Genomic DNA, 26,800 nt, shown 5'->3' on the forward strand with positions numbered 1-26,800 from the left:
CTGATTGTAGTCTGCAATTTATTTTCACACTGTGAAACATAGTAAGCCTAATTTTTATGTTATGTTTAATCTGCTCCCCAGTCCTAGAAATGAATTTTTTTGTTGTATGTATCCCTGCTTGAGGACTGTAGTTTTTAGACTTGATTTTACTTTCAGATAGGCTATGTATCATTCTAAATTCTAATAATAATTCTAATAATACATGTATTAATAGGAGGAAAATATGCAGCTCGATCTCCCACTGCTATCACCCATAGTCGGTGTTCCGGCAGTAGTCTCTAACTCACTTACCTGCCTCCAGTGGATACAAACTCTAAGAGGGGTAGTGGAATGCAGATTTACTGGGGAGTGCTCTCAGGAGATATACCTGTAAGAAGTGAGGAAGGCACGTGTGGTAGACACTAAGGTGTCTGTCATCTCCTGATGTTCACGCCTTCATGTAACCCTCTCTCCGTGAGTGTGGAGGGGACCTATGACTTGCTTCTAATGAATAGAATACAGCAAAGCTGGTGAGATGTCCCTCCTGCAGTTAATTTATATGATATCTGAGTCTGTCTTGCTAGCAGACTTGTTCCAGAGACTCTCCTTGCTGGCTTGATTCAGTAACTGGCCATGTTGGGAAAGTGCAAATGAAACTGTGAGCAGGTTCTAGGAATTGCTGGGGGCTCCTTCTCCTGTTGCCAGACCCCAAGGCTGGGGAGCCTGACGTGGTGCTCAGAACTTTTACTGTTCTGGGAGAACTTCTGTGGTATAATTGCTTTCCAGTTTGTGGTTGCCCACCCGACATGTATGAGATTTGATTTTGTCATTATTGCACCCCTCCTACCATCTCGTTGTGGCTTCTTCTTTGTCTTTGGATGTAGGGTAACTTTTTGGTAGGTTCCATTGTTTTTTGTAGGTGGTTGTTCAGCAGTTAGTTGTGATTTTGGTGTTTCTGTAAGAAGGGGTTGAGCGCACAAGCTTCTGCTCTGCCATCTTGCCGCCTTCTCTCCATTTCTAACATATGCATTTAATGTAGTGCTTTCACTTCAATATACACATTTTTATAAGTTGAGCTTTTACTTTCTTTTAGTTAAAAATATTTTAAACTGTGTCTTGAGATTTCTTCTTTATCTAATGTGATATAAGTATTGTTTTAACTTCATGTATTTTGGGATTTTCTAGTTACCCTTCTTTATTAATTTCTAGTTTAATTCTCTTACAGTCTGAGAGCAGACATTGGATGATATGAATTCTTTTAAACGTATTAAGGTGTGTTCTGTGACTCAGAATATTCTGATCTTGTTAGATGAATTAGTATACAGATGTCAATTATATTCAGTTCATTGATGAGGTTGTTGAGTTTAACTATGCTTTTACTGATTTCCTGCCTGAGGATCTGCCCATTTCTGATACAGGAGTGTGGAAGTCTCCAACTATGATTATGAATTTATGTATTTCATTTTGTATTTTTATTAGCTTTTGCCTCACACAGTTTGATGTTCTGTTGTTAGGTAGGTTCACATTAAGTATGGTTATGTCTCAGGACCTCCCTGGTGGTCCACGGTAAAGACTCTGTGCTTTTCCACTGCAGGGGGCACAGGTTTGATCCCCAGTTGGGGAACTAAGATCCCACATGCCATACAGTGCAGACCAAAAAAAAGGGGGGGTGATTGTTATGTCTTTATCATATATATGATATCATTATGTAATATGTAATGTCCTTCTTTATCCCAGATAAAGATACAATTCTTACCTTTTCTCCTCTATAGGTGGTAAGCTATTTTTTTTCTGGATTCTTTTAAGGATTTTTTTCTTTTATCTTTGATATTCTGTAGTTTGAAATGACATGCTCAGTTATAGTTTTTGTTTCTAATTCTGTCTGGTGTTCTCTGAGCTTCCTGGATCTGTGGTTTGGTATCTGACATTAATTTGGGGAAGTCCTCAATTTTTTCAAATATTTCTTACATTCCTTTTTCTCTTAGTGCTTTTGTGAACTCTTGGGCCATTGTGTAGAAGTCAGGCCTTTTGGGTAAAGAACTCCGGGGGTATGTTGCCTCAAAATATAAATCACAGTAAAAGATGTATCTTCATATTCTATAGACATAATAAAGACTTCACCAGGAGACTCCTTATTGCCTTTGGAGTCCAGACATTGCTGATTTTGACCAAGACACTTGTTTTATTTCTCAGAATACAAATGCTAGATTTTTCAAGAAGGTACTCATTGGAACTTCCACTTCCCCCAGTGAGCATAATGGAATATTCAAACAACTCATATTTAATTTACAAAGCAACAATAGCAATTGAGTCCTGCTCTTCTGTCCTTTTCCCCCAACCTGCTCTCTTGCTGAGATTCACAATTGCCACAGGCTTTGATTAATGTAAGTTCACACACCCTGAAGACACATACACCATCTACCAATATCATACAGTTCTCTCAGCTGCCATTACTGGCCATAAAGGAGGACGCCTCTACCAATCTTGTTTTTGATGTCTACCTTGCCTTGTGGCCCTCTTTCCTGATCAGGTGCCTACTTTGTGTTCTAGGGAGGCACTTCTCAGTCATCATCAAGGCTTAAAGGCATCAAGAGGTCAGTTACAATAAAAGGCTAAAATTAAGACCAGTTTTGAAGTTTGCCTTGACATCAGAGGAAAATGGGAGGGCCTGAAGTAGTCTAATCTCATGTTCTTTCCACTGTGTTCCTGTAGATAAGGTCTCCTAGCTAGACAACTCTTTATCAAAAGGATGAGGCACATTTCCTGTTTATCCCTGAGTAACAAGTTTTAGTTCTCTGCTAGTGATTTGAAGTATCCAAACAAGTCTATTAAATCCTCCCATGGGAGCCATGGGGCACCCGATCTTATTGATAACTACAAAAACTACTTCCAACAATCCCTGTTCTTTTCATGAGTGCAGTACTCAGTCACTGTGTAATGTGATGTTCCTCCTCTCTTGAGCTGTATGCAGTTGATAAAATGCTGTTAATCTCATCTGTCTATTGTTGTGTGTTGTGTGTTCAGGTATCTTCATAACCATAGGCCAAGAATCCCTCCAGTCAGTGGGTGAAAGGAGGTGATCAAAACACAAGCCTTAAAGATAAGAGAAAAATTACAGTCAAATACAGAAGCAGAAGACAGGGCTTACTTTGAAAAGTATGAAAGAGAAGATGGGTGAAATTGAAAACTATGGGTAGAAGGACAGCTTCAGTTATGCATAGCAGAGTGACTTGTATTTATCTCAGTAAAGTGAAAGGCAAAGTGCAGTGCTATGAGTGAATTGGGGGGCTTGAAATTTATGAAGATGAAACTGCACCTTTAAGAAGGTCAACACAGTCTTCTAAGAATCAAACAGTCTTACTGGATCTTAGCAAAGGCCCCTACAAAACAGTCTTGAATTCCTTTGAAAATTCTTCAGGATTTTACTTTCTGTCCTATTAAGTACTGAGCAGAAACAAATTGGAAAACGGAAGTAAAAATATGGCAATAGCACATGAAAGAATAAAGGCAAAAAGAAAACAGATGGCAGAGTGTACAAATGCAAAGTAAAGCGTAAAGCTTTCAAAAGGAAATGAAGAAACTTAGAAAACTGGATTAATAGAGAACTAAGAAGGTGACGGAAGAGTAAGACGTGGAGATCACCTTCCTCCCCACAGATACACCAGAAATACATCTACACGTGGAACGACTCCTACAGAACACCTACTGAATGCTGGAAGAAGACCTCAGACCTCCCAAAAGGCAAGAAAGTCCCCACGTACCTGGGTAGGGCAAGAGAAAAAAGAATAAACAGAGACAAAAGAATAGGGACGGGACCTGCACCAGTGAGAGGGAGCTGTGAAGGAGGAAAGGTTTCCATACACTAGAAGCCCCTTCGCAGGCAGAGACTGTGGGTGGCGGAGTCGGGTAACTTCAAGGCCGTGGGGGAGAGTGCAGCCTTAGGGGTGCGGAGGGCAAAGTAGAGAGATTCCCGCACAGAGGATCGGTGCCGACTGGCACGCGCCAGCCCAAGAGGCTTGTCTGCTCCCCGGCCGAGGCAGGCGGGACTGGGAGCTGAGGCTCGGGCTTCGGTAGAAGCGCAGGGAGAGGACTGGGGTTGGCGGCGTGAACACAGCCTGCAGGGGGTTAGTGCACCACGGCTAGCCAGGAGGGAGTCTGGGGAAAAGTCTGGACCTGCCAAAGAGGCAAGAGACTTTTTCTTCCCTCTTTGTTTCCTGGTGTGCGAGGAGAGGTGATTAAGAGCGCTGCTTAAACGAACTCCAGAGACGTGCACAAGCCGCGGCTAAAATTGGGGACCCCAGACACGGGCATGAGATGCTAAGACTGCTGCTGCCACCACCAAGAAGCCTGTGTGTGAGCACAGGTCACTATCCACACCCCCCTTCCAGTGAGCCTGTGCAGCCCGCCACCACCAGGGCCCTGGGATCCAGGGACAACTTTCCCGGGAGAACGCATGGCGTGCCTCATCCTGGTGCAATGTCACGCTGGCCTCTGATGCAGGCTCGCCCAGCATCCTTACCCCTCCATCCCCCCGGCCTGAGTGAGCCAGAGCCCCGAATCAGCTGCTCCTTTAACTCCGTCCTGTCTGAGTGAAGAACAGACGCCTTCCAGCAACCTACACACAGAGGCGGGGCCAAATCCAAAGCTGAGCCGCAGAAGCTGTGACAACAAAGAAGAGAAAGGGAAATCTCTCCCAGCAGCCTCAGAAGCAGCAGATTAAATCTTCACAATCAACTTCATGTACCCTGCGTCTGTGGAACAACTGAATAGACAATGAATCATCCCAAATTGAGGACGTGGACTTTGAGAGCAAGATATATTATTTTTTCCACTTTTCCTCATTTTGTGAGTGTGTGTGTGTATGCTTCTGTGTGAGATTTTGTCTGTATAGCTTTGCTTCCACCATTTGTCCTAGGGTTCTGTCCGTCCACTTTTTCTGTTTGTATTTGTTTAAAAATTTTTTTTCTTAATAATTATTTTTATTTTTTATTTTAATAACTTTATTTTATCTTTATTTTATTTTACTTTTTCTTTCCTTCCTTCCTTCCTTCCTTCCTTCCTTCCTTCCTTCCTTCCTTCCTTCCTTTCTTTCTTTCTTTCCTTCTTTCACTTTTTCTCCCTTTCATTCTGAGCCATGTGGATGAAAGGCTCTTGGTGCTGCAGGCAGGAGTCAGTGCTGTGCCTCTGAGGTGGGACAGCCAACTTCAGGACACTGGTCCACAAGAGACCTCCCAGCTCCATGTAATATCAAACAGCGAAAATCTCCCAGAGATCTCCATCTCAACACCAACACCCAGCTTCACTCAACGACCAGCAAACTATAGTGCTGGACACCCTATGCCAAACAACTAGCAAGACAGGAACACACCCCAGTCATTAGCAGAGTGGCTGCCTAAAATCATATTAAGGCCACAGACACCCCAAAAACACAGCAGCAGTTGTGGACCTGTCCACCAGAAAGACAAGATCCAGCCTCATCCACCAGAGCACAGGCACTAGTTCCCTCTACCAGGAAGCCTACAGAACCCACTAAACCAAATTTAGCCATTGGGGACAGACACCAAGAACAACGGGAACTACGAACCTGCAGCCTGCAAAAAGGAGACCCCAAACACAGTAAGATAAGCAAAATGAGAAGACAGAAAAACACAGCAGATGAAGGAGCAAGATAAAAACCCACCAGACCTAACAAATGAAGAGGAAATAGGCAGTCTACCTGAAAAAGAATTCAGAATAATGATAGTAAAGATGAGCCAAAGTCTTGGAAATAAAATCGAGAAAACGCAAGAAGCATTTAACAAGGACCTAGAAGAACTAAAGAGGAAACAAGCAATGATGAACAACACAATAAATGAAATTAAAAATACTCTAGAGGAGATCAATAGCAGAATAACTGAGGCAGAAGAAGGGATAAGTGACCTGGAACATAAAATAGTGGAAATAACTACTGCAGAGCAAAATAAAGGAAAAAGAATGAAAAGAACTGAGGACAGTCTCAGAGACCTCTGGGACAACGTTAAACATGCCAATATTTGAATTATAGCGGCCCCAGAAGAAGAAGAGAAAAAGAAAGGGACTGAGAAAATATTTGAAGAGATTACAGTTGAAAACTTCCCTAATATGGGAAAGGAAATAATTAGTCAAGTCCAGGAGGCACAGAGAGTCCCATACAGGATAAATCCAAGGAGAAACACGCCAAGACACATATTAGTCAAACTATCAAAAATTAAATACAAAGAAAACATATTAAAAGCAGCAAGGGAAAAACAACAAATAACACACAAGGGAATCCCCATAACGTTAACAGCTGATCTTTCAGCAGAAACTCTGCAAGCCAGAAGGACTGGCAGGACATATTTAAAGTGATGAAGGAGAACAACCTACAACCAAGATTACTCTGCCCAGCAATGATCTCATTCAGATTTGAAGGAGAAATTAACCCCTTTACAGACAAGCAAAAGCTGAGAGAGTTCAGCACCACCAAACCAGCTTTACAATAAATGCTAAACGAACTTCTCTAGGCAAGAAACACAAGAGAAGGAAAAGACCTACAATAACAAACCCAAAACAATTGAGAAAATGGGAATAGGAACATTCATATTGATAACTACCTTAAATTTAAATGGATTAAATACTCCCACCAAAAGACACAGACAGGCTGAATGGATACAAAAACAAGACCTATATATACGCTGTTTACAAGAGACCCACTTCAGACCTAGAGACACATACAGACTGAAAGTGAGAGAATGGAAAAAGATATTCCATGAAAATGGAAACCAAAAGAAAGCTGTAGTAACAATTCTCAGACAAAATAGATTTTAAAATAAAGACTATTACAAGAGACAAAGAAGGACACTACATAATGATCAAGGGATCGATCCAAGAAGAAGATATAACAACTGTAACTATTTATGCACCCAACATAGGAGCACCTCAATACATAAGGCAAATACTAACCGCCATAAAAGGGGAAATCGACAGTAATATATTCATAGTAGGGGACTTGAACACCACACTTTCACCAATGAACACGTCATCGAAAATGAAAATAAATAAGGATATACAAGCTTTAAATGATACATTAAACAAGATGGACTTAATTGATATTTATAGGACATTCCATCCAAAAACAACAGAATATACATTTTTCTCAAGTGTTCATAGAATGTTCTCCAAGATAGATCATATCTTGGATCACAAATCAAGCCTTGATAAATTTAAGAAAATTGAAATTTTATCAAGTATCTTTTCCGACCACAATGCTATGAGACTAGATATCAATTACAGGAAAAGATCTGTAAAATATACAAACACATGGAGGCTAAACAATATGCTACTTAATAACGAAGTGATCACAGAAAAATCAAAGAGGAAATCAAAAAATACCTAGAAACAAATGACAATGGAGACACGATGACCCAATACCTATGGGATGCAGCAAAAGCAGTTCTAAGAGGGAACTTTATAACAATACAATCCTACCTTAAGAAACAGGAAACATCTCAAATAAACAACCTAACCTTGCACCTAAAGCAATTAGTGAAAGAAGAACAACAACAACAAAAAAACAATGTTAGCAGAATGAAAGAAATCATACAGATCAGATCAGAAATAAATGAAAAAGAAATGAAGGAAATGATAGCAAAGATCAATAAAACTAAAACCTGGGTCTTTGAGAAGATAAACAAAATTGATAAACCACTAGCCAGACTCATCAAGAAAAAAAGGGAGAAGACTCAAATCAATAGAATTAGAAATGAAAAAGGAGAAGTAACAACTGACACGGAAGAAATACAAAAGATCATGAGAGATTACTACAAGCAACTCTATGCCAATAAATTGGACAATCTGGAAGAAACAGACAAATTTTTAGAAATGCACAACCTGCCAAGACTGAATCAGGAAGAAATAGAAAATATGAACAGACCAATCACAAGCACTGAAATTGAAACTGTGATTAAAAATCTTCCAACAAACAAAAGCCCAGAAACAGATGGCTTCACAAGCGAATTCTATCAAACATTTAGAGAAGAGATAACACCTATCCTTCCCAAACTCTTCCAAAATATAGCAGAGGGAGGAACACTCCCAAACTCATTCTACGAGGCCACCATCACCCTGATACCAAAACCAGACAAGGATGTCACAGAGGAAACTACAGGCCAATATCACTGATGAACATAGATGCAAAAATCCTCAACAAAATACTAGCAAACAGAATCCAACAGCACATTAAAAGGATCATACACCATAATCAAGTGGGGTTTATTTAAGGAATGCAAGGATTCTTCAATATATACAAATCAATCAACGTGATACACCATATTAACAAATTGAAAGAGAAAAACCATATGATCATCTCAATATATGCAGAGAAATCTTTCGACTAAGTTCAACACCCATTTATGATAAAACCCCTGAAGAATGTAGGCATAGAAGGAACTTTCCTCAACATGATAAAAGCCATATATGACAAACCCACAGCCAACGTCGTCCTCAATGGTGAAAAACTGAAAGCATTTCCACTAAGATCAGGAACAAGACAAGGTTGCCCACTCTCACCACTCATATTCAACACAGTTTTGGAAGTTTTAGCCACAGCAATCAGAGAAGAAAAGGAAATAAAAGGAATCCAAATTGGAAAAGAAGTAAAGCTGTCACTGTTTGCAGATGACATGCTACTATACATAGAGAATCCTAAAGATGCTACCGGAAACTACTAGAGCTAATCAATGAATTTGGTAAAGTATCAGGATACAAAATTAATGCACAGAAATCTCTGGCATTCCTGTACACTAATGATGAAAAATCTGACAGTGAAATTAAGAAAACACTCCCATTTACCATTGCAAGAAAAAGAATAAAATAACTAGGAATAAACCTACCTAAGTAAACAAAACACCTGTATGCAGAAAATTATAAGACACTGATGAAAGAAATTAAAGATGATACAAATAGATGGAGAGATATACCATGTTCTTGGATTGGAAGAATCAACATTGTGAAAATGACTCTACTACCCAAAGCAATCTACAGATTCAGTGCAATCCCTATCAAACTACCACTGGCATTTTTCACAGAACTAGAACAAAAAATTTCACAATTTGTATGGAAACACAAAAGACCCCGAATAGCCAAAGCAATCTGGAGAATGAAAACGGAGGTGGAGGAATTACGCTCCCTGACTTCAGACTATACTACAAAGCTACAGTAATCAAGACAGTATGGTACTGGCACAAAAACAGAAAGATAGATCAATGGAACAGGATAGAAAGCCAAGAGATAAACCCACGCACATATGGTCACCTTATCTTTGATAAAGGAGGCAGGAATGTACAGTGGAGAAAGGAGAGCCTCCTCAATAAGTAATGCTGGGTAAACTGGACAGATACATGTAAAAGTATGAGATTAGAACACTCCCTAACACCATACACAAAAATAAGCTCAAAATGTATTAAAGACCTGAATGTAAAGCCAGAAACTATCAAACTCTTAGAGGAAAACAAAGGCAGAACACTCTATGACATAAGTCAGAGCAAGATCCTTTTTGACCCACCTCATAGAGAAATGGAAATAAAAACAAAAATAAACGGGACCTAAAGAAGCTTCAAAGCTTTTGCACTGCAAAGGAAACCATAAACAAGAACAAAAGACAATCCTCAGAATGGGAGAAAATATTTGCAAATGAAGCAACTGACAAAGGATTAATCTCCAAAATTTACAAGCAGCTCTTGCAGCTCAATAACAACGCAATCAAAAAATGGGCAGAAGACCTAAATAGACATTTCTCCAAAGAAGATATACAGATTGCCAACAAACACATGAAAGAATTCTCGACATCATTAATCATTAGAGAAATGTAAATCCAAACTACAATGAGATATCATCTTACACCGGTCAGAATGGCCATCATCAAATAATCTAGAAACCATAAATGCTTGAGAGCATGTGGAGAAAATGGAACACTCTTGCCCTGCTGGTTTGAATATGAATTGGTACAGCCACTATGGAGAACAGTATGGAGGTTCCTTAAAAAACTACAAATAGAACTACCATATTACCCAGCAATCCCACTACTGGGCATATACCCTGAGAAAACCATAATTCAAAAAGAGTCATGTACCAAAATGTTCATTGCAGCTCTATTTACAATAGGCAGGAGATGGAAACAACCTAAGTGTCCATCATCAGATGAATGGATAAAGAAGATGTGGCACATGTATACAATGGAATATTACTCCTCCATAAAAAGAAACGAAATTGAGTTATTTGTAGTTAGGTGGATGGACCTAGAGTCTGTCATACAGAGTGAAGTAAGTCAGAAAGAGAAAGACAAATACCGTATGCTAACACATATATATGGAATGTAAGAAAAAAATGTAATGAAGAACCTAGGGGTAAGACAGGAAGAAAGACACAGACCTACTAGAGAATGGACTTGAGGATATGAGGAGGGGGAAGGGTAAGCTGTGACAAAGTGAGAGAGTAGCATGGATATATATACACTACCAAACATAAAACAGATAGCTAGTGGGAAGTAGCCGCGTAGCACAGCGAGATCAGTTCGGTGCTTTGTGACCACCTAGAGGAATGCGATAGGGAGGATGGGAGGGAGGGAGACGCAAGAGGGAAGAGATATGGGAACATATGTGTATGTATAACTGAGTCATTTTGTTATAAAGCAGAAACTTTAAAAATGGATTAATAAACGGTAATAAATATGACAATCTTTTGTGCTGATTTTTTCTGTACATATTTGATTTCAGGAAAATGAGCATGTCCCAAAGTCACAAAAATAGTGCATCAGTAATTCTTAAAAAGCTGCTCTAGGCATTCCTGTCATTTTCTTCAGAACAATAAGTCTTCAGTACACTACTTTAAGAAAAAGTATACTTTTGCATGCATTCTCATTTGACCCTTCAGCCTCTAAATGATGTTGACTTGCTTTGCTATAGATCTTTGCATTTGAAATAAAAGTTAAAGAAGAGACTATCAAAGTCAGCTAGCTGGGACTAGAAGAACCCAGGGAATATGACCACTACCTATATTGCTTTCTGGTCTCACACTGCCTTCATCCTTCCTCTACTTCTCTTTTTTCTTTAGTGTCCTTATTCTGAATCTAGAATCTAGGCAGGTAGATATTCTGGCCACTTAACATACCTGTTAAGTTTTACTTAAGTTAATCTTATGTATGAATGTTCTGTGGACTCAATTAGAGTCTAAAGCATAGGACACACTGGGAAATTAGTCATTTTCTGGATTGAGATGAGATATGTATGCCTCCTTTTGGTAGCAAGAATCTTAATTTTTTAAAAAATATGAAAATCTCTGGTCTGCACATTATACTTTTAAAAATCAGCATTATTACTATGTGTTTTTTTAAACATTTAACTATTTTACAAAGATATTAATGTATTTCCTATTTTGGCACCCATGTGTTTTATACAAGATGATTGAAAAAGTATTGAAGCTTAAAATGGAAAAAAAAATTTAAAGAGTGCTCAATAAATTAAAGAAAAATCTGCCTATGATGAAAATCCTTTTAAAAATATTATTCACAAGAGAGAAACCAGGAATTGCCAGGTAAGGTACTGATCTAATTAACAGGGCAATCTGTGGGTGGCAATTCTAACTAAATAAGGCTTTTTATGGGTTATACAAAAACCTTGGGATAGGAATCTGTCATCTTCATTAAAGGCAAAAAGGTAAACCATTGAAAATCCAAAGTTCAATGGAGTCTTTAGTTTTTCTAATATATTGCACTCTTTCAACAAAATTTCCTTGTATAAACCTTTAAGAGATTTTGATTGTCAAAGTTTGTAAAGGTTTGGGGGGTCTCATTGTTTTAAGAATAAGAAATGGGGCTTCCCCGGTGGCGCAGTGGTTGGGAGTCCACCTGCCAGTGCAGCGGACATGGGTTTGATCCCTGGTCCGGAAGATCCCACATGCTGCGGAGCAACTAAGCTCGTGTGCCACAACTACTGAGCCTGTGCCCTAGAGCACGTGAGCCACAACTACTGAGCCCGCGTGCCACAACTGAAGCCCGCGCACCTAGAGCCCATGCTCCGCAATGAGAGAAGCCACTGCAATGAGAAGCCCGCCCACCGCAACAAAGCGTAGCCCCCACTCGCCGCAACTAGAGAAAGCCTGTATACAGCAACGAAGACCCAACACAGCCAAAAATAAATAAATAAAATAAATTTTTTTAAAAAAGAATAAGAAATGGTTTAAGGAACAAATCTCTATCAATGAATAATAAATACAGTAGGACTGAGACAAATGTTAAAAGACTGAAATACTACAGATGTTTAGAACACATACCATATAGTTTGTTTGGACGTGCTTGCTAAATTTAGTGTTAAAAAGTCACATTTTTATAGACTCAAATTACATGTACATTTCAAAACTAGATCAAGCTTTTAATAAAATTATGATATATCAACTTACAAAAATTCTTTCTCAATCAGAGCTCAAAAATTATTGTGAGAGAGGGCTCACAAGTAAACACTGCCATCTAGTGACAAAGACGAAAGGTATGGTGTCCCACAACATTGTTTTCTTATGCAAACATTTTTACTGATTTTTGTCAGCTAAGAGAAGCTTTCACATGTTAGAGGTTGACAGTAAGACATTATTGCATCAAAAATCAATGACTTAGAAAACTGATTGTGTTTTTTAAGTTGTGAAATTGACCCTGATACAAATTAAAAGCAAAGGCACAAACCACTAAGGGAATGAATGAGAACATTATGAAAATCCTAGAATAAACTTGATACAGATATTTAAATTTTTAGTTTTTGTCTTTCCCCAATTTATTTTCACAAGCTTTCCTCATGAAGACCCAGATGACTTTTAGTGGTAATGGCTGCTGCCCAGGTTCTTATCTATAACAGTGGAAAGTTATATAATGTTTACAGCTCTACATTTTCTGTAATTAGAAAAATTCTTAATAAAGATTTTATATGTAATAAATTGTGATTTCTCACTAGTCAAGTGACCTGACTTGCCATATAATTTGTCATTCTTCTCAAGCCATATAATTTGTCGTTCTTAAAGCTTTTATTATACTCGAGTAAGCTGGGTTTTTTTTTTCAATTTGTCTTAGGTTTTCAAATAAATATAACTTATCTGATCAAATTCCAAGCCTGCATTTTGGAAGTTTCAGCTGATTTCTATTCTCCAGAGGTGGGCTACCACCTATCAAACATTATCCTTTTGATTTGTCTCTAATTTATTCTGTTCCAGTCTCTGAAATACTACAATGTAACCTCTGGACATACCTTTTCTTGAGAACACAAATCCTTCTCATGTGGTGACCACTGTTTAGCACTGAAAGTCTCTGGTTCTGAGAAATCCCAGTCCAGGCACCTCAGAGCATTTGCTGTGTGCCAGGTATAGTTTTAAACCTTTATAGGTATTAACTCACGGGAGAATCTTGGAAAAGTTCTTTAATGACACTGCCACCATAGTCACCACAAAGGGTACACAGCACTGCTCTGAGGTGCCTGGACTGGGATTTCTCGGAACCAGAGACTTTCAGTGCTAAACAGTGGTCACCCAGTGCCTAACACAGGCAGGGCTGGTCTGGTCTGTCTTCCCAGTAAAATCCTAGAGCATTCCTTTCCCTTTACATATACAGACTGGGCTCAATTGTTTTTGCTAGTGAAACTTGTTTGTCCATTAAGTTCCATAACAAAGTGGGAAGGAGATTTGGGGGTGTCTATTATTCCTTAGGCTTCTAAGGAATTTTTCATTTAAGTATATCTTTGAAAATAATGGAAAGAAGTAAGTTGTCCAGGCATCATTCATTATTACATTTACCTATCATACATTTGAGCCTTATTGCCACTAAGAACTTGGCATCTTCTCTTTCAACAGCGCCTCAGATAACTTCTTAACACTCAAACGTTGCTCAGTTTTCCCCCAACTTTGAATTTACAGGGACTATTATGATGGCTCCTAATTTTTTCTACTCTCCTCAATCAGTGGTAAAGTTTAAGTCTTTAAACTTTAAGACAAAGTTATTCCTATATGCATATGACTTTCACTTGTGCCAGAAGCTAGCCAAAATTTTTATTTTACTGTTATAAAGAATAAGGCAATGTTAGTAGTTTTTAAGTAAGATACAGCCTGGTGGATTATAATATTTTGTGAAACCTTGATTATACATATTATTTTAAAGTGATACTATACTAAGGACAAAGAATGATAGTGTTAATGTGTAGGGAAAAGAAAAGTGAATGAAACTATAATTTCTTTTCATTATGCTTAGTACATTCACAGCTATCACTACCTAAATAAGCATACACAAGTATTAACAGTTATCTACAAATATTTATTGTAACACTTGATTAGAACTACAGGAAGCCCTTGGCACTGTTAGAAAACATTCACTGTTAGGCTACAAAAACTCCTACATTGCAAAATTTAATGCTTTTTATGTAAAAATATTAGACATTTAAAACTTTCAAAAATTCCTGGTAATGGCTACCATAATTAGGAAAGTAAAATTAGGCTTTAGAGGCTCTTCTAGAACACTGGACTTGAACAGAACCTTCACTGCTGGAAAAAATGTTTAAGTCAAAATACCAAGCTATTCTGGAACAACTGTTCTACACAGAAGAGAACGTCTCCCAATTAAAAAAAAAAAAAAGTCAAGATCCAATTAGGCATTTTTAGGCATTAACTAAACAAACAAAAAATGAAATGCCATTCTTGAGGAATGTTCCATTTTACTTGCATCTTGATAAAGTTATGCTTCTTTTAAATTTTAAGACATTTGTACATATTTACATGTTTTAAAACCCAGAAAAGAGCCAAACCGCAAGTTAATTCCTTTTTTCTTAAAATTTTATTTATTTTTTGGCTGCATTGGGTCTTAGTTGCTGCGTGTAGGCTTTTCTCCAGTTGCGGTGAGCGGCAGCTACTCTTCATTGCGGTGCGTGTGCTTCTCATTGCTGTGGCTTCTCTTATTGCGGAGCATGGACTCTAGACACACAGGCTTCAGTAGTTGTGGAGTGTGGGCTTCAGTAGTTGTGGCTTGTGGGCTTCAGAGCGCAGGCTCGGTATTCTGGTGCACAGGCTTAGTTGCTCCGCGGCATGTGGGATCTTCCCGGACCAGGGCTTGAACCCGTGTCCCCTGCATTGGCAGGTGGATTCTTAACGACTGCACCACCAGGGAAGTCCTGCAAGTTAATTATTAACATGAATACATATAGTTAACACTATATTATGCAGCCCCTTTTTAAAAGCACTGATGCACCAACAGTTCTATGTATCATTTATAAAAGAGTAACACAGCTTATGATCATTAATACCCAAATCCTGTACTCACTTAGGTGTTCTGAAACACAGTGATTTAGAAAACAAGTTTCTTTTGAAAATGGTCTAAACTCAGTTTTCTTGCTGAAAATCAAACTTTATTATTACAGGAAATTAAGATTTAGATAAGAAAAAGTGAAATATATACCCTAATTACTTAATATAAGTAGGAAATCTGTGATCTATTACTAATTAGATTTCAGATAGTTGATATGAAACTGTAAACTCACTATCCAGGCCACTTAAGTATTGTTTACAATAGTTGTAATTTTAAGGTAGTACTTCTTAGTTAAGAAAGACATTTACGGAACAAAATTTGTATAGGCCTTAGAATTCTCTGTCACAATATAAATGCTTACAAATTTAAAGCAAATACTCATTAAGGCAGACCTGATATTTATTTCACAAGAAGAATGATAAGTAGGTCATTACCATTTTATTCAAGTGAATTTATTATAAAATTGATTCCAGAAAGTTTGTTAATGTGTGAGAATCCAGCTTTAGTAGTCTGTATACCAGAATTACTAGTGGCTCATTTTAGCATTATTGAAAAATAGATTTCTGGTTGGCTCTGGAAATTAATGTGACTTTGGAGGAAGACAGTAAGTTTTTAAAAAAATTATGAGAACCACAGTAGGAGTCAAAGTTAATAAGTGTCAGCTGTCAGAATTCCATTTTCTTCTCCATATAGATACATTTATTTGAGAACGGTTGGCCTAAGTGAATCTATGGTCACACCCCCTGATGCTGGTATGGCATGGTCCCTATCAAGATAGGGGTATGATGTATTCTCACAGCCTGTCTTGGTAGGATTGTGAACATGCCACAGATTTTCAAATGGATAAATACTCATTTTGTCAAAGTGTTGCCTTTTAAAATGGCTCCCATGAAACCTTCAATATCTGTTCTAAAGAAAAAGATTTACCTCCTGGAAGGTTTTCCTAGAAAGATTTCCCAGCAGCTTGAGACAGAAAATGAAGTGTTTGTTTTGACTTCTACATGAGTTTGTTTGGTGGGGTACACATCTGTACTGCAGAGCAGCTGTATGATGATTTGTCAGAGCTGTAAATTCATCAGCTGAGACCCTCTGGCAAATATGCATGTGTAAGAATTGAGTTGTTCTTTTGACCGAGACTAGATATCTTGCAGTTCCTGTTCTTCCTTTGCTTTGATATCCTGGTAAGCCGCATTTTGCTTGCATCCTTTAAGTAAGCCCAGTTAGAAGACAGTATAATGAGGAAGTGGATCTGGAAAAGAAGGGTTAGCATGATGGCTAGTGAGCATGTGAGAAGGCAAAGCGAGCTTCGAGGTAGATTAGACGCTCTGTACTCGAAAAAGGGAGAGGTAGTTATTCCGTATTAATACTCATTATGCTATCAGAGGCATCGGAGACTGAGCGCATGCTTTGTAAGACGCTTCATAGTAAGAGGCTGAGGAAAAGTGAGTACACACACAAACATAATGAACTTGGGAAAAATGGCCAAAGTTACTGTTAAGAAAAGGCAAAAGTGAAATACGACAGGGTGCTTTTTACCATTTTGAGAGTAACTTTAAAGACTAAGGCAGAAATTCAGAAACACGTTGTGTGGTTATTTTTAACTATAATGCACAGATCTTTTCTACCTGTGGATAAAAATCAATTCCCTCAAAGGCCTAAAAGTGTCAACAATATGGACTACATATTTAACTTGAAAAAGATAAATGGTTGTAAAAACCAAAAATTAACAACTACTAGTAAAGCGTGCAATCTCTGTGTTAATACATTTTAAGAGTGAAACTACATTTTTTATTTCATAATTGCATTAGTTCATTTTATAGCATGTATATATCCTTATTCTCATTCTTTACAGTTCATATGGCAAACACTATTTCCTGTTTTCCTGAAAAATAAATCTATCTCTCAAGTACCTTACATTTCATTATTTACTTTTCAATATTTTTCAGACTTTCAGATCCAGGCACAATTTTTCCTCCTATTAAAATCTTGCTTGCAGTTTGAGAATTGGCTATTGAGAAATCAGTTACTTTTCACCAAACACAACATTATAAGGTTATCAATTTGGGGGACTCCATTAGGAATCATAATAGTGTTCCCAAACAATCACATATAAATTCTCTTTGTTGAAAAACACATATGGGTGGATATTCATTTTTTTCTTCAAGTTCTCATCAGACCTTTTGGGGGCAGTTGTAATGATAATGAGCCATATAATCATAATTTTTTAATCTAAAATGTATATTTGCAAAATATTTTCCAGAAAGAGTCTGATAAAACAAAATCCAGATGAAAACAGTTCTCTTCCATTTTATCTTCAGCACTTATTTTCATCATTAAATGTGGTTATCAAGCAAGCAAAAATAATGGAAAGTGCAGGCATTCCAAAATTTTAATACTTCACTTAAAGATACTGCTCAAAGTTTAAGAAAATTGTTTTTCAGTGGATGCTCACCAATGTCAGTAGATAACTGAATCCTTTCCAAAATGTGGAAATAGCCAGGTCTCACAATTTTGTAATTCATGTACAGTAAGTCATTTCATTAATCTACCACGCAAAATGAGTTGACTAAAGCAAGTTACAAATTACTATTTAAAAAACACTGCAGAGAACTAGGCTCTGCTTTTGTCTGGGAGTCAGTGATATTTCATGCTACGGAGTATAGCTCTCTAAATCTTGTTATTGGCCTTATGCAATTTAGAACTTAGTGCAGCAATCTTTCTGACTCAAACTTCAAAAACCACAGAGTTATATGTAGTAGCCATCATGTAGATCAGCTGATGGAAGAGAACAGAACAGGACAGTAAGATACAGGCAATGAGGGCTGGTGCCCTAATACTTCTAAATTCCAGTGAGGATGGGCTCCAACTCAGAGCCTAAAGTGTTTCTTTTTCCCATCTATAATCACAGGAGAAACTAGGGCTCATTGCAACAATACAACATGCCAGTCCTAGTTAACAGGTGTTCCAGCTGGTGGTACCCTCTCTTCTTTCCACAGAATCCAAATTTCATCACATACCATGGATGCCAAGAACACCACCTCATACTTCCTACAATCTAGACACGGGGGTAAGTTTACATAGGGGGAAACTTAACCAAGGTCAAGTCCTAGGCTTGTTGGCTGGAAGGGAAATCTGCTATTATAGTGACTGCAGGGAAGGTGGGGATTGCACTAGGCCCATCCTGGGGCCAGTACTCACCAGGACAATGACTGTGGTGCCAGCTCCTGCACAGGCCACGATGAACAGATGACAGGACATGTAAAACTAGAAAAGAACAGGGCACCAACATGAGCATTCTGTGTGGTAGGAAATGGCCTCCACTGGGCCAGGTGTGGCTCCCTCTCTCTCTTCTAGGGCTGTTTTACAAAGGCTGAGTGCATGCTGGAATCACCTGGGGGGCTTTCAAAACTTCCTGAGGCCCAGGCTATAGCCCAGAATGATTAGATTACATTGGAGTAGCTGGAAGCTGGGCTGCACCTTGAGGATAGTATAATTCTCCTGCATGCCTGCAACCTGCAGCTCAGGTGGGAGCACCTGCTTTGAGCTGGTTCAGATCATGGATATACATGCTGATCAGCCAGGTAGGTGGACCCTGATAATTGTGGTAGCTTGTTTCTTCCAAAAGCATGTCAGGATTCTCTTGAATATGCAAGTTACTACCAGTGCATTTGTGAATTTGCTTTTATAAACAGTTATAAACCAATGCCTGAACAATAGTCTAGGGCAGGGAGATTTTAAAACAAAGTGTGTTAGGATATATGACACTTGCCTATTAAGGATGAACAAGAAATAGCACCAACTCAGTCTGGAAACATGACCCTAAGTGGCAATGTATAAAAATTTGGTTGTATACAAATTCAAGGCGATCTTCTCTCTGAAAATTTAGCTTGGTTCTGTGACAAATATCCTACTTTGAAATAATATCTGAAGGTGAAAGAGAAGAGTCTACATATATATGCAGATTTGCAGAACTGGGATCACTCTCAAATTATTGCCAAAAGAGAAAGCTCTCTGATGGCGCAGGCTCCTCACTCAGTGGGCTGGGCCATGGACCAGGGCCATTTTCTAGGTAAAAAATGGAGGCAGAGAGCCCTCTCTTGCTCTTTCTCCTTAGAGGAACCCCTTCTCTCAGCCTCTTTTGCCCAGTGTTCACCTAGGAACCCACTTAGGGGGTGGGGTTTACCTCATTTGTGTTGCAGATGTTCTCTAGGGCCGAGCCACATATTCTTCCTGGGAAGGCATTCCAAGGAATGATACCTGGGAAGTGAACCTCAACAGAAAGTTAGTGATTAGTGCAAAGTCCAGCGCCCCTGCTCTCAGCGGGCCCTACCACTTTCAGTGGCAGTTGTAACACAATGACCAGCCATGTTCTTCATCAACAATTGAGGTACCTGTCCTCTGTAGAACAAGATTTTTGGAGTAAAAAATTCCTATTTGTACAACAGAGCAAGAGCAAAGTTAACTAGTCCATGAGAAGTTTAAACAAACTGACTTTTTCCCCCTACAAGTTATACCTTGTTCAGTGAATAACTGTAAAAACTGATTATCAAAGGTAGGTTTTCCCTACAGTGACTTTATGAACTATTAGCTATAAATTAGTTATAACTAGTTATAAATAGTTGACCTCTCCCCTAATAAAGCTCCTTTTCATATCATACTGAGGTCAAACACATTCCACATGAATGTCTTTGTCTGTGTTCTTACAACTCAAAGAGGAAGTTCACAACAAGATCTCTTTAGTAGTCCACATGAAATAAGTACCAAAATTGAGAGTATAAATGCAGAAATTGTCATGGAAATTTGACAGAGTAATTTATCAGTTACAAATAAAAATCTGGATTTGTATTTGTTTTAAAATGCATTTTATTATGCATAATGTATTATAAGTACATTTAAAAAGAGAAATATTTTTGGATTAAAAATCCAATTGAAAATTTTTTAAAAAGAAAAACACTGTTCTTCACCACAGACAGTGATACAGTACAGTCCATAGTGGGTCTCTCAGATTGACCCTATAGTGGCAATTGCCCTTTAGGTTGCCATTTTTTTTCTCCCTCTAACCTAAAGATAGGTGCATATGTTTCATGCATAAGTGTATGCTTAAAATTTAAAGATAGGTTAAATTACACTTTTATCAGGAGGTAAGGAAAAAGGATTAAAATGTAAAATCTATACTCCCTCTAATCCTTTGTCATAGACCAAGAGTAAATATTGTTTCAGTAGAAAGCGAAATGACAAGTTCCCAAACTGTCAGTGAAACAATGCCTTCAAGAATAACCAGTTGGAGGAATATGGAAGATTTAAAACTAATACCAAAACTTATAGTGAAAAAAGATTCACTAATGTTTATTTTTAAGAACTAGGGAAATTATAAATGTCTAGAAATTCATTTATGAAAAGTTTAACATTAAAATGTAGAATTTGTTTGTAATCCCTCATAAAGAACAAAGTTGTTGAGCCTTGATCTCTGTGAGAAGAGATTTGTCCAATTGGCAGTTTTAGGTAACCTTCCTATGAGGCTGTAAAATAAGATTATGAAGATAACCCACCTGGGAAAAGCAAGACCCAAATTGAAAACAATCATATTCCTACAGAAAAGCTCTGAAAGGTTAGTTATTTCCACTTAATTTCTAATGAAAAGTGCTTTTTCCCCCTTGTTTCTGCCAAGAACAAGATTTCCTACCTTCCTGGCCAGAAACACTAATTAAACTCTCCTAAGGAAGCTGCCTTCTCTCAGGAAGGAAGTGGAGTCTACAGTGTTGGACAGAACCAACCTTAGCTGCCTATGTCCAGGATCCCACTCATTAGAAAATATATTTGAACAGCTTTCAGACAGCTGGTTTTGATAGAGTACCTTCTGATGACTTTAAAATACAACTGGATTTTACATTGTGTTTTTCAGTATAAGTTAATGCAATTAATCATTTTTAAAAGACCTGATGTGAAGATTTTGGACATGCTAATTAATTAATTGTATTGTGTAATGTGTTCAAAATTAGTGTGGATGGAAAGCTCAATGATATAAAAATGAAGAAAATTAAAAAATACACAATCTTTTTATAGTGAGTATCCAGCTCTTTTTTTATTTAACTGCATTATAAAGTATTTCATTTTAAAATGTTTTTACCAAATACTTAACTTGAAAATATAACATTTTGAATGAAATTCTTTAGCAACTCAAAGTCTAAGTGATGTTTCCATCCAGAAAATAGATCACATTGAGAGAAAGAGTATAAACTCTTCTAGTAGAATGGATGAAACGGATCCTGATGATTAAATAGACACCCATGTAATAATTAAGGCCCAGACATATGCACGAGAGGATACCAATGAATCGAGGGGATGAAAAAGAAGTACCATATTGCCGGATGTCCATGCAGATCTGCTCCACCCCTGCTGTCCCATTGGTTGGGGAGGACTTGACGACTTCACAGGTTGACCATATGTTGTAGGACATAAACACGGGCACCGCAGAGAAACCGAACACGCCCAGCCCAACCACTCCCAGTACATAGGTAAGGAAGACAAACTAGGCCGAAAAGAAGGAGAAAGAATCGTCACCAAACAGGGCAAAGCACATTCCCTGGGAGGAATGATGATGCATTTCCAGCTGATACCAAATCTATGGGATGTGGTCAGAGCACCGCCTGGACCACAGTATCAACAAAGCGGGTGCCAAATAGGGAGAGTAGGAGAACCAAGGCAGTTAAGCAACTTTTCAGGTCCTCTCAATTAACTAGGACATGAGACCCAACAGGTGATCTCCCTTGTCAAAGGTCACAGAGCTAGTGACAAGGTCTCCCACATGGTGCTTTTTCTAAACATCAGTTTTGAGAGACTTAGAGCATTCTACTTAATAGCGATGTTGTCTGGATGCTTTCATAGGCACTGAATCATAACTTCATATTAATGTCTCAAAATTACCTTTATTTTACACAACAGATGAGTAGTTTATATAATAACATCACTACAGGAAACCGATTCTCAAGAGGAACTTTGCTAGTCTTATAATCCTATGAAATTAGTAAAATCATTAGTTGGTTGAAACTTTATTAAAAGTTTAAAATAGCCTTGAACACCAGCTTAATGCACAGTGAATCTGATAAAATTCTCATTTTCCTCTAGTTTTCTTTCATCTTTAAAATTTACAGCAGCTATGTGAGCACAGCAATGGCTCAGGAAAAATATGCATCACTTTACTTTTTTTCCTCACCTGCTTTGACTACTAATTTTCAGAGAGCTTTAAAAGACTACTTCAAAAATGTTGTCATGTTTATATTCTCAGAATGTATACCCACAGAGTGCATGGGTGAGGGGTTAGAGTTCTATTAAATTTGGCTTTTTTTTTTAATGAAAAAATCCCAAACCTGGACCTTGAGAGGTCCACCTGGGGTCCAAGCTCAAACAGGCTGCTTCCTGTTGGTCACCGCAGGAAACTGCAGAAACAAGTCTCATTTCAAGAACATTTACATTTTGCAAAACCTGTGAATTTTTTTTCAATGTCAAAGCAGATTTTAGCGGTTTCATACCCCTCCCCTGCCCAATAATTATGGATGGGCTACTCCAGTATAGGGTTTCTTTCCCTTCCTCTTCAAAAGAAAACTACTTTCTTTCTAATATGACCACAAAGCATTTAGACCTGCTTCCCTTAGTGAGCAGGCTGTGGGTAGGGACAGTGAGGTGTTCTGGTGGACACAGCTCATAGTCTTTCCAGCTGTAATCAGTCACCTAAGACTTCCTAACACGCTGCAAGGCACGTCTGTTCAATATCCCCTTGATATATCAACAAACAGTGTGGTTTGTTTGTGTTCAATGCACAAGTGACCAGTGAAGAAATGAATGAAGATGACCCAGGTCTTTTCTGAACAACAGTGTCTTTTCAGCTTTCTAGAACAGACCTTTTATTAAGTAAATTCTAAAATATATTACATTGGATAAAAACAGTCCCTGCAGAATGGAGGGGTTCTTCCACCTGTACAGAAGCCACCTCCACCCCCATAAGCATCACTCCAAACAGTCTCACATGGCCTCCCACCTGGCTCTACACAAGCTTCTTGTACTAGCTACCATGCCCAACTGGTAAGGCGAAAGTTCAAATAGTTTGAGTTTCCAAAAATGTTAAACATCAGGCAGTTACTAATTTGAAACTGTCCCCTGGTAGAAATTAAATCCCTTTCATTTTTATACTTTGATAGGTAGGAGTTAGGGAGGATACCTGTTGTCTCAAAGTTACCAGGAGGAATTTTTTCACTTTTTATTATTATCTTCCTTCCACCTTTTTTTTTTTAAAGGATCCACCTCCTCCCCACCATAAATAACCAGTTCCCTCTACTTGCATAGTAGTCTTTTCCTTGTATTTTTTAGTAATAGGTAAATCCCCAGAACCTTAAATTCAATCACTCCATTGTTCTGTGAACTTAACCTTAAAAAGCCAAAATGAAATCAGGAACCTACTCTGGTTCTGGGATTGTAAAAGTTCAACTCAATAAGGAACTGCAACTGAGTGGTGATAGTCACCTCCGTACATATTTTTAAGGAACATAGTTTTTCAAATGACACTCTCAGTGAAGACTATTATTTGTCCTTCTCAGGGTTTTGTGTGCATGTATGTGCAAGTATATACGTGTATGTGTTCTTGTGTTTTTCACTTTCATCCACCTCAGATACATTGCCTAACCCAGAGATTTAGCACTGGTCACTTCCTCTCATCCTCACACTGAAATAAAGTCATAAAGAGTCCACCTTTTCCATAGTCTTTGAGTCTGTGTACTCCTCCACCCCATCCCTGAAGCCTAGTTCAGATCTCTGAGATAATTCACCACCACCTGTGCAATTACTTCTTGAATGAATGTAGCTGTGTGCCAACAACACTGAAATTTACTTTATATAATTTTCACATTATTAAACAGTCATCATTTCACCCACCTGCCCAAACATATAAAAATGCAGTAATTGTTAGTTCATAAACTGTAAAATTAAAAACAAACAGGTACCAGGCTGGATTTCACCTAAAGGTTGTAATTTGTTAATCTCTGATTTAGCCCATAAGCTTCTTCATGACAGAGGCCTATATTTTAATCTTTGCACCGCCAGTGATGAGGAAAGTGCTAGTTGCTTGATATAGTAGGTGCTTGATAAATACTTCCAGAAGGTTGTGACAATTTATCATAGTATCTTTAGAGCCACAAAAAACATATTCATATTTGTCCATATTTAAAAACAAATGAAGGAGAGCTGTGAGACTGTATGAAAGTTATTTTTTTTTCATAGTAGGAACTTTACATTTCAAAAAATCTTCAATACCCTTATTATCTGTAATAGGGAAATTGATAAGGGAAATGCTTGATTTAATACTAGGAGACATAGATTTTAATTTATCCTCAATATGTTGAGGGTTTTTTCATATTCCTGACTCTAAGTTGGAACAAACACTCCTGTGTCATGGACTCTGCGTGTATTCTCAGTTAACTTTTACCAAATACAAAGAAACACATGGAGGTGTGGCTCTGGCTGGCTATCAGTCATCAGAGATTCGTACTCACCATGCCACTGATGCACCGGCCACAGATGGTTGTTTTAAACTCCCTGTGCAGTTCTCTCACTGCACTCATGCTGTAGAAGCCTTCTGCCAACAGAATGATCACGTACAAGAAGAAAAAGGATGCAGCTCCATAGATGACACACTGCATCAGTTGTATTCTATGAAAAGAAGAAGATCCCAAGTGGCTAAGTTCATGGCATGGTAAACAGATGTTTTTGGCCTCTGGAGGAAGGCCATTAGGGTGACATCCCTTGCCCTGCTGATGGCTTCAGTGGGCTCATGGGGCATTGCAGGCAGGCATCCCTGCCCAGTGCACTGCAACCTGGGCCTTTCTTCCAAGGTGGGCAGCCTTCCCAGACAAGAGAGAAGTTTCCTTTGGGCAGGGGCCCAGTTGCAATCTTTTAATACTTAATACATTAGATTCATTTTACATATAAGTAAATGCAGACATTGAAGAGGTTAGTCAGTCATCCAAGGATACAGAGTTAGTGGCAGAATCAGCGTTTAACTCTGTTCCGATGGACGACATGTTCCTTCCACCACATCAAAATGCCTCCTAACCAGGCCTACTGCTTTATGTTATTCTACTGAAACCCTAAGCAAACACTTAGGGCTTCTTTAAGAAGTAAATTGGGCATGTGCTTTTTGCACTGAGATTCTCACTACACAACTCATTGTATGTAAAGTAGGCTTAAAATGCAGAAAGTTAATTCACAATTAACTTTGTCTTAATTAAAAGACAGAGATCCACGTGACTCTTCACAATCTTTAGCAACCCACTGGAATCACTGGGAGCTTTAGAAAATACTGGTAACTGAGTCCTATTCCCAGAGATTATGATGTAATTGGTGTGGGTTGAAGCATGGACATGGGAATTTTTAGAGCTTTCCAGAAGTTTGAGAGCCATTAATCCAGATCATTAATTAAATCAAAACACCTTTCCCCCATTCAGCCATGGTAAGTATTTCTTGGTCTTCTTTGTACATAGATGTCACTCAATTAATGCCTTGTCCTGCTTAATTGCCCCTAACATTCTGCCCCTTATCACTTTGCTCGCTTCTTTGTATGCCATTTATTGACAGATAAAAAGGAGTAAAATTCCCTCCCTAAGGACTCTTCCAATGTGTTTCCATTACAGTTCCATAAAAATTCATTCATGCTTTTTTCAGTCTGGTGAAGTTTCTTATGACTACAACAACAAAAACAAACAAAAAACAAGCATTGTTAATATTTGCCATTCAAAAAGCAAAAAAACTCTGAAGGATAGAGAAAGGGAATAATATTTCAAGGCATTATATACATTGCTGCTGAATTTATACAGTTAAGAGATCTATGCATGGGAGTTAAGATTCCACTCAGAATGACTGCAGAATGGGAAGAGAGAATTTGGGGCTAAACCCTGGGAATTTCCCTTTTTCTGCATAGAATGATGCCTGGGGATTTATTCTTCTGCCAAAGAGTTAAAATACTGTTCCTATAGAATTTGACTTGGGCTAAGTCTTCAGTGCGTTTCCAAACATCCCAGGGATGGTCATTTCCTGTGAGAAAACCGGAAGGTATCTGTTATTTGGTGTGATGATCGGCAGTGTCAACCTATCACTTTTCCACCATCCCTTATGTCCATGGTTACTGAGTGCAGGATGTCCTATATCTGCACCTGGCCATTCCCAGGCCAGGCAATAACACCCTGAATTCCAAACAACTGCCAATTTCTTCCATTACTTTTCCTTTCTCTCAAAAAGCTTTTCTTTATCTACACACAGTAAACTTTAATTAAAGGCAGTAGTTATCTGCCAAGTGAACACACTGTAGTGTTTTTTCCCTAATTTTTTATTGTACTAAAATATTCATAACATATAATTGACTATCTTAAGCATCTGTAAGTGTACAGTTCAGAGGTATTAAGAACATTCACATTGTTGTTCAGTCATCACCACCACCCACTTCCAGAATGTTTT

The 26,800-nt window shown here is 38.3% G+C and overlaps 1 protein-coding gene across 1 annotated transcript; it reads right to left on the bottom strand.

Annotated features, from left to right (window-relative positions):
• Positions 1–18,025: 18,025 nt before the first annotated feature.
• Positions 18,026–24,990, bottom strand: LOC114906187 (neuronal membrane glycoprotein M6-b-like). The gene is made up of 5 exons (XM_029240824.1): positions 24,844–24,990; positions 21,659–21,830; positions 19,485–19,558; positions 18,500–18,565; positions 18,026–18,076 (listed from the first exon to the last, which is right to left on the bottom strand). The coding sequence occupies exons 1-5, from the start codon at positions 24,988–24,990 to the stop codon at positions 18,026–18,028; spliced, it is 510 nt and encodes a 169-aa protein (XP_029096657.1).
• Positions 24,991–26,800: the final 1,810 nt, after the last annotated feature.

Source organism: Monodon monoceros, unplaced genomic scaffold (assembly GCF_005190385.1).
Source record: "Monodon monoceros isolate NGI ecotype Baffin Bay Population unplaced genomic scaffold, NGI_Narwhal_1 Super_Scaffold_22, whole genome shotgun sequence".
NCBI lineage: Eukaryota > Metazoa > Chordata > Mammalia > Artiodactyla > Monodontidae > Monodon > Monodon monoceros.

Coding starts and splice junctions, on each gene's coding strand:
- LOC114906187 (XM_029240824.1), bottom strand. CDS start 24,990: ATGCAGTGTGTCATCTATGGAGCTGCATCCTTTTTCTTCTTGTACGTG. Junction 19,559..21,658: donor CATGGACATCCGGCAATATG/GTACTTCTTTTT, acceptor TTCACTTCCCAG/GTATCATTCCTTGGAATGCC. Junction 18,077..18,499: donor GCACCACAGTCATTGTCCTG/GTGAGTACTGGC, acceptor CTCTTCCATCAG/CTGATCTACATGATGGCTAC.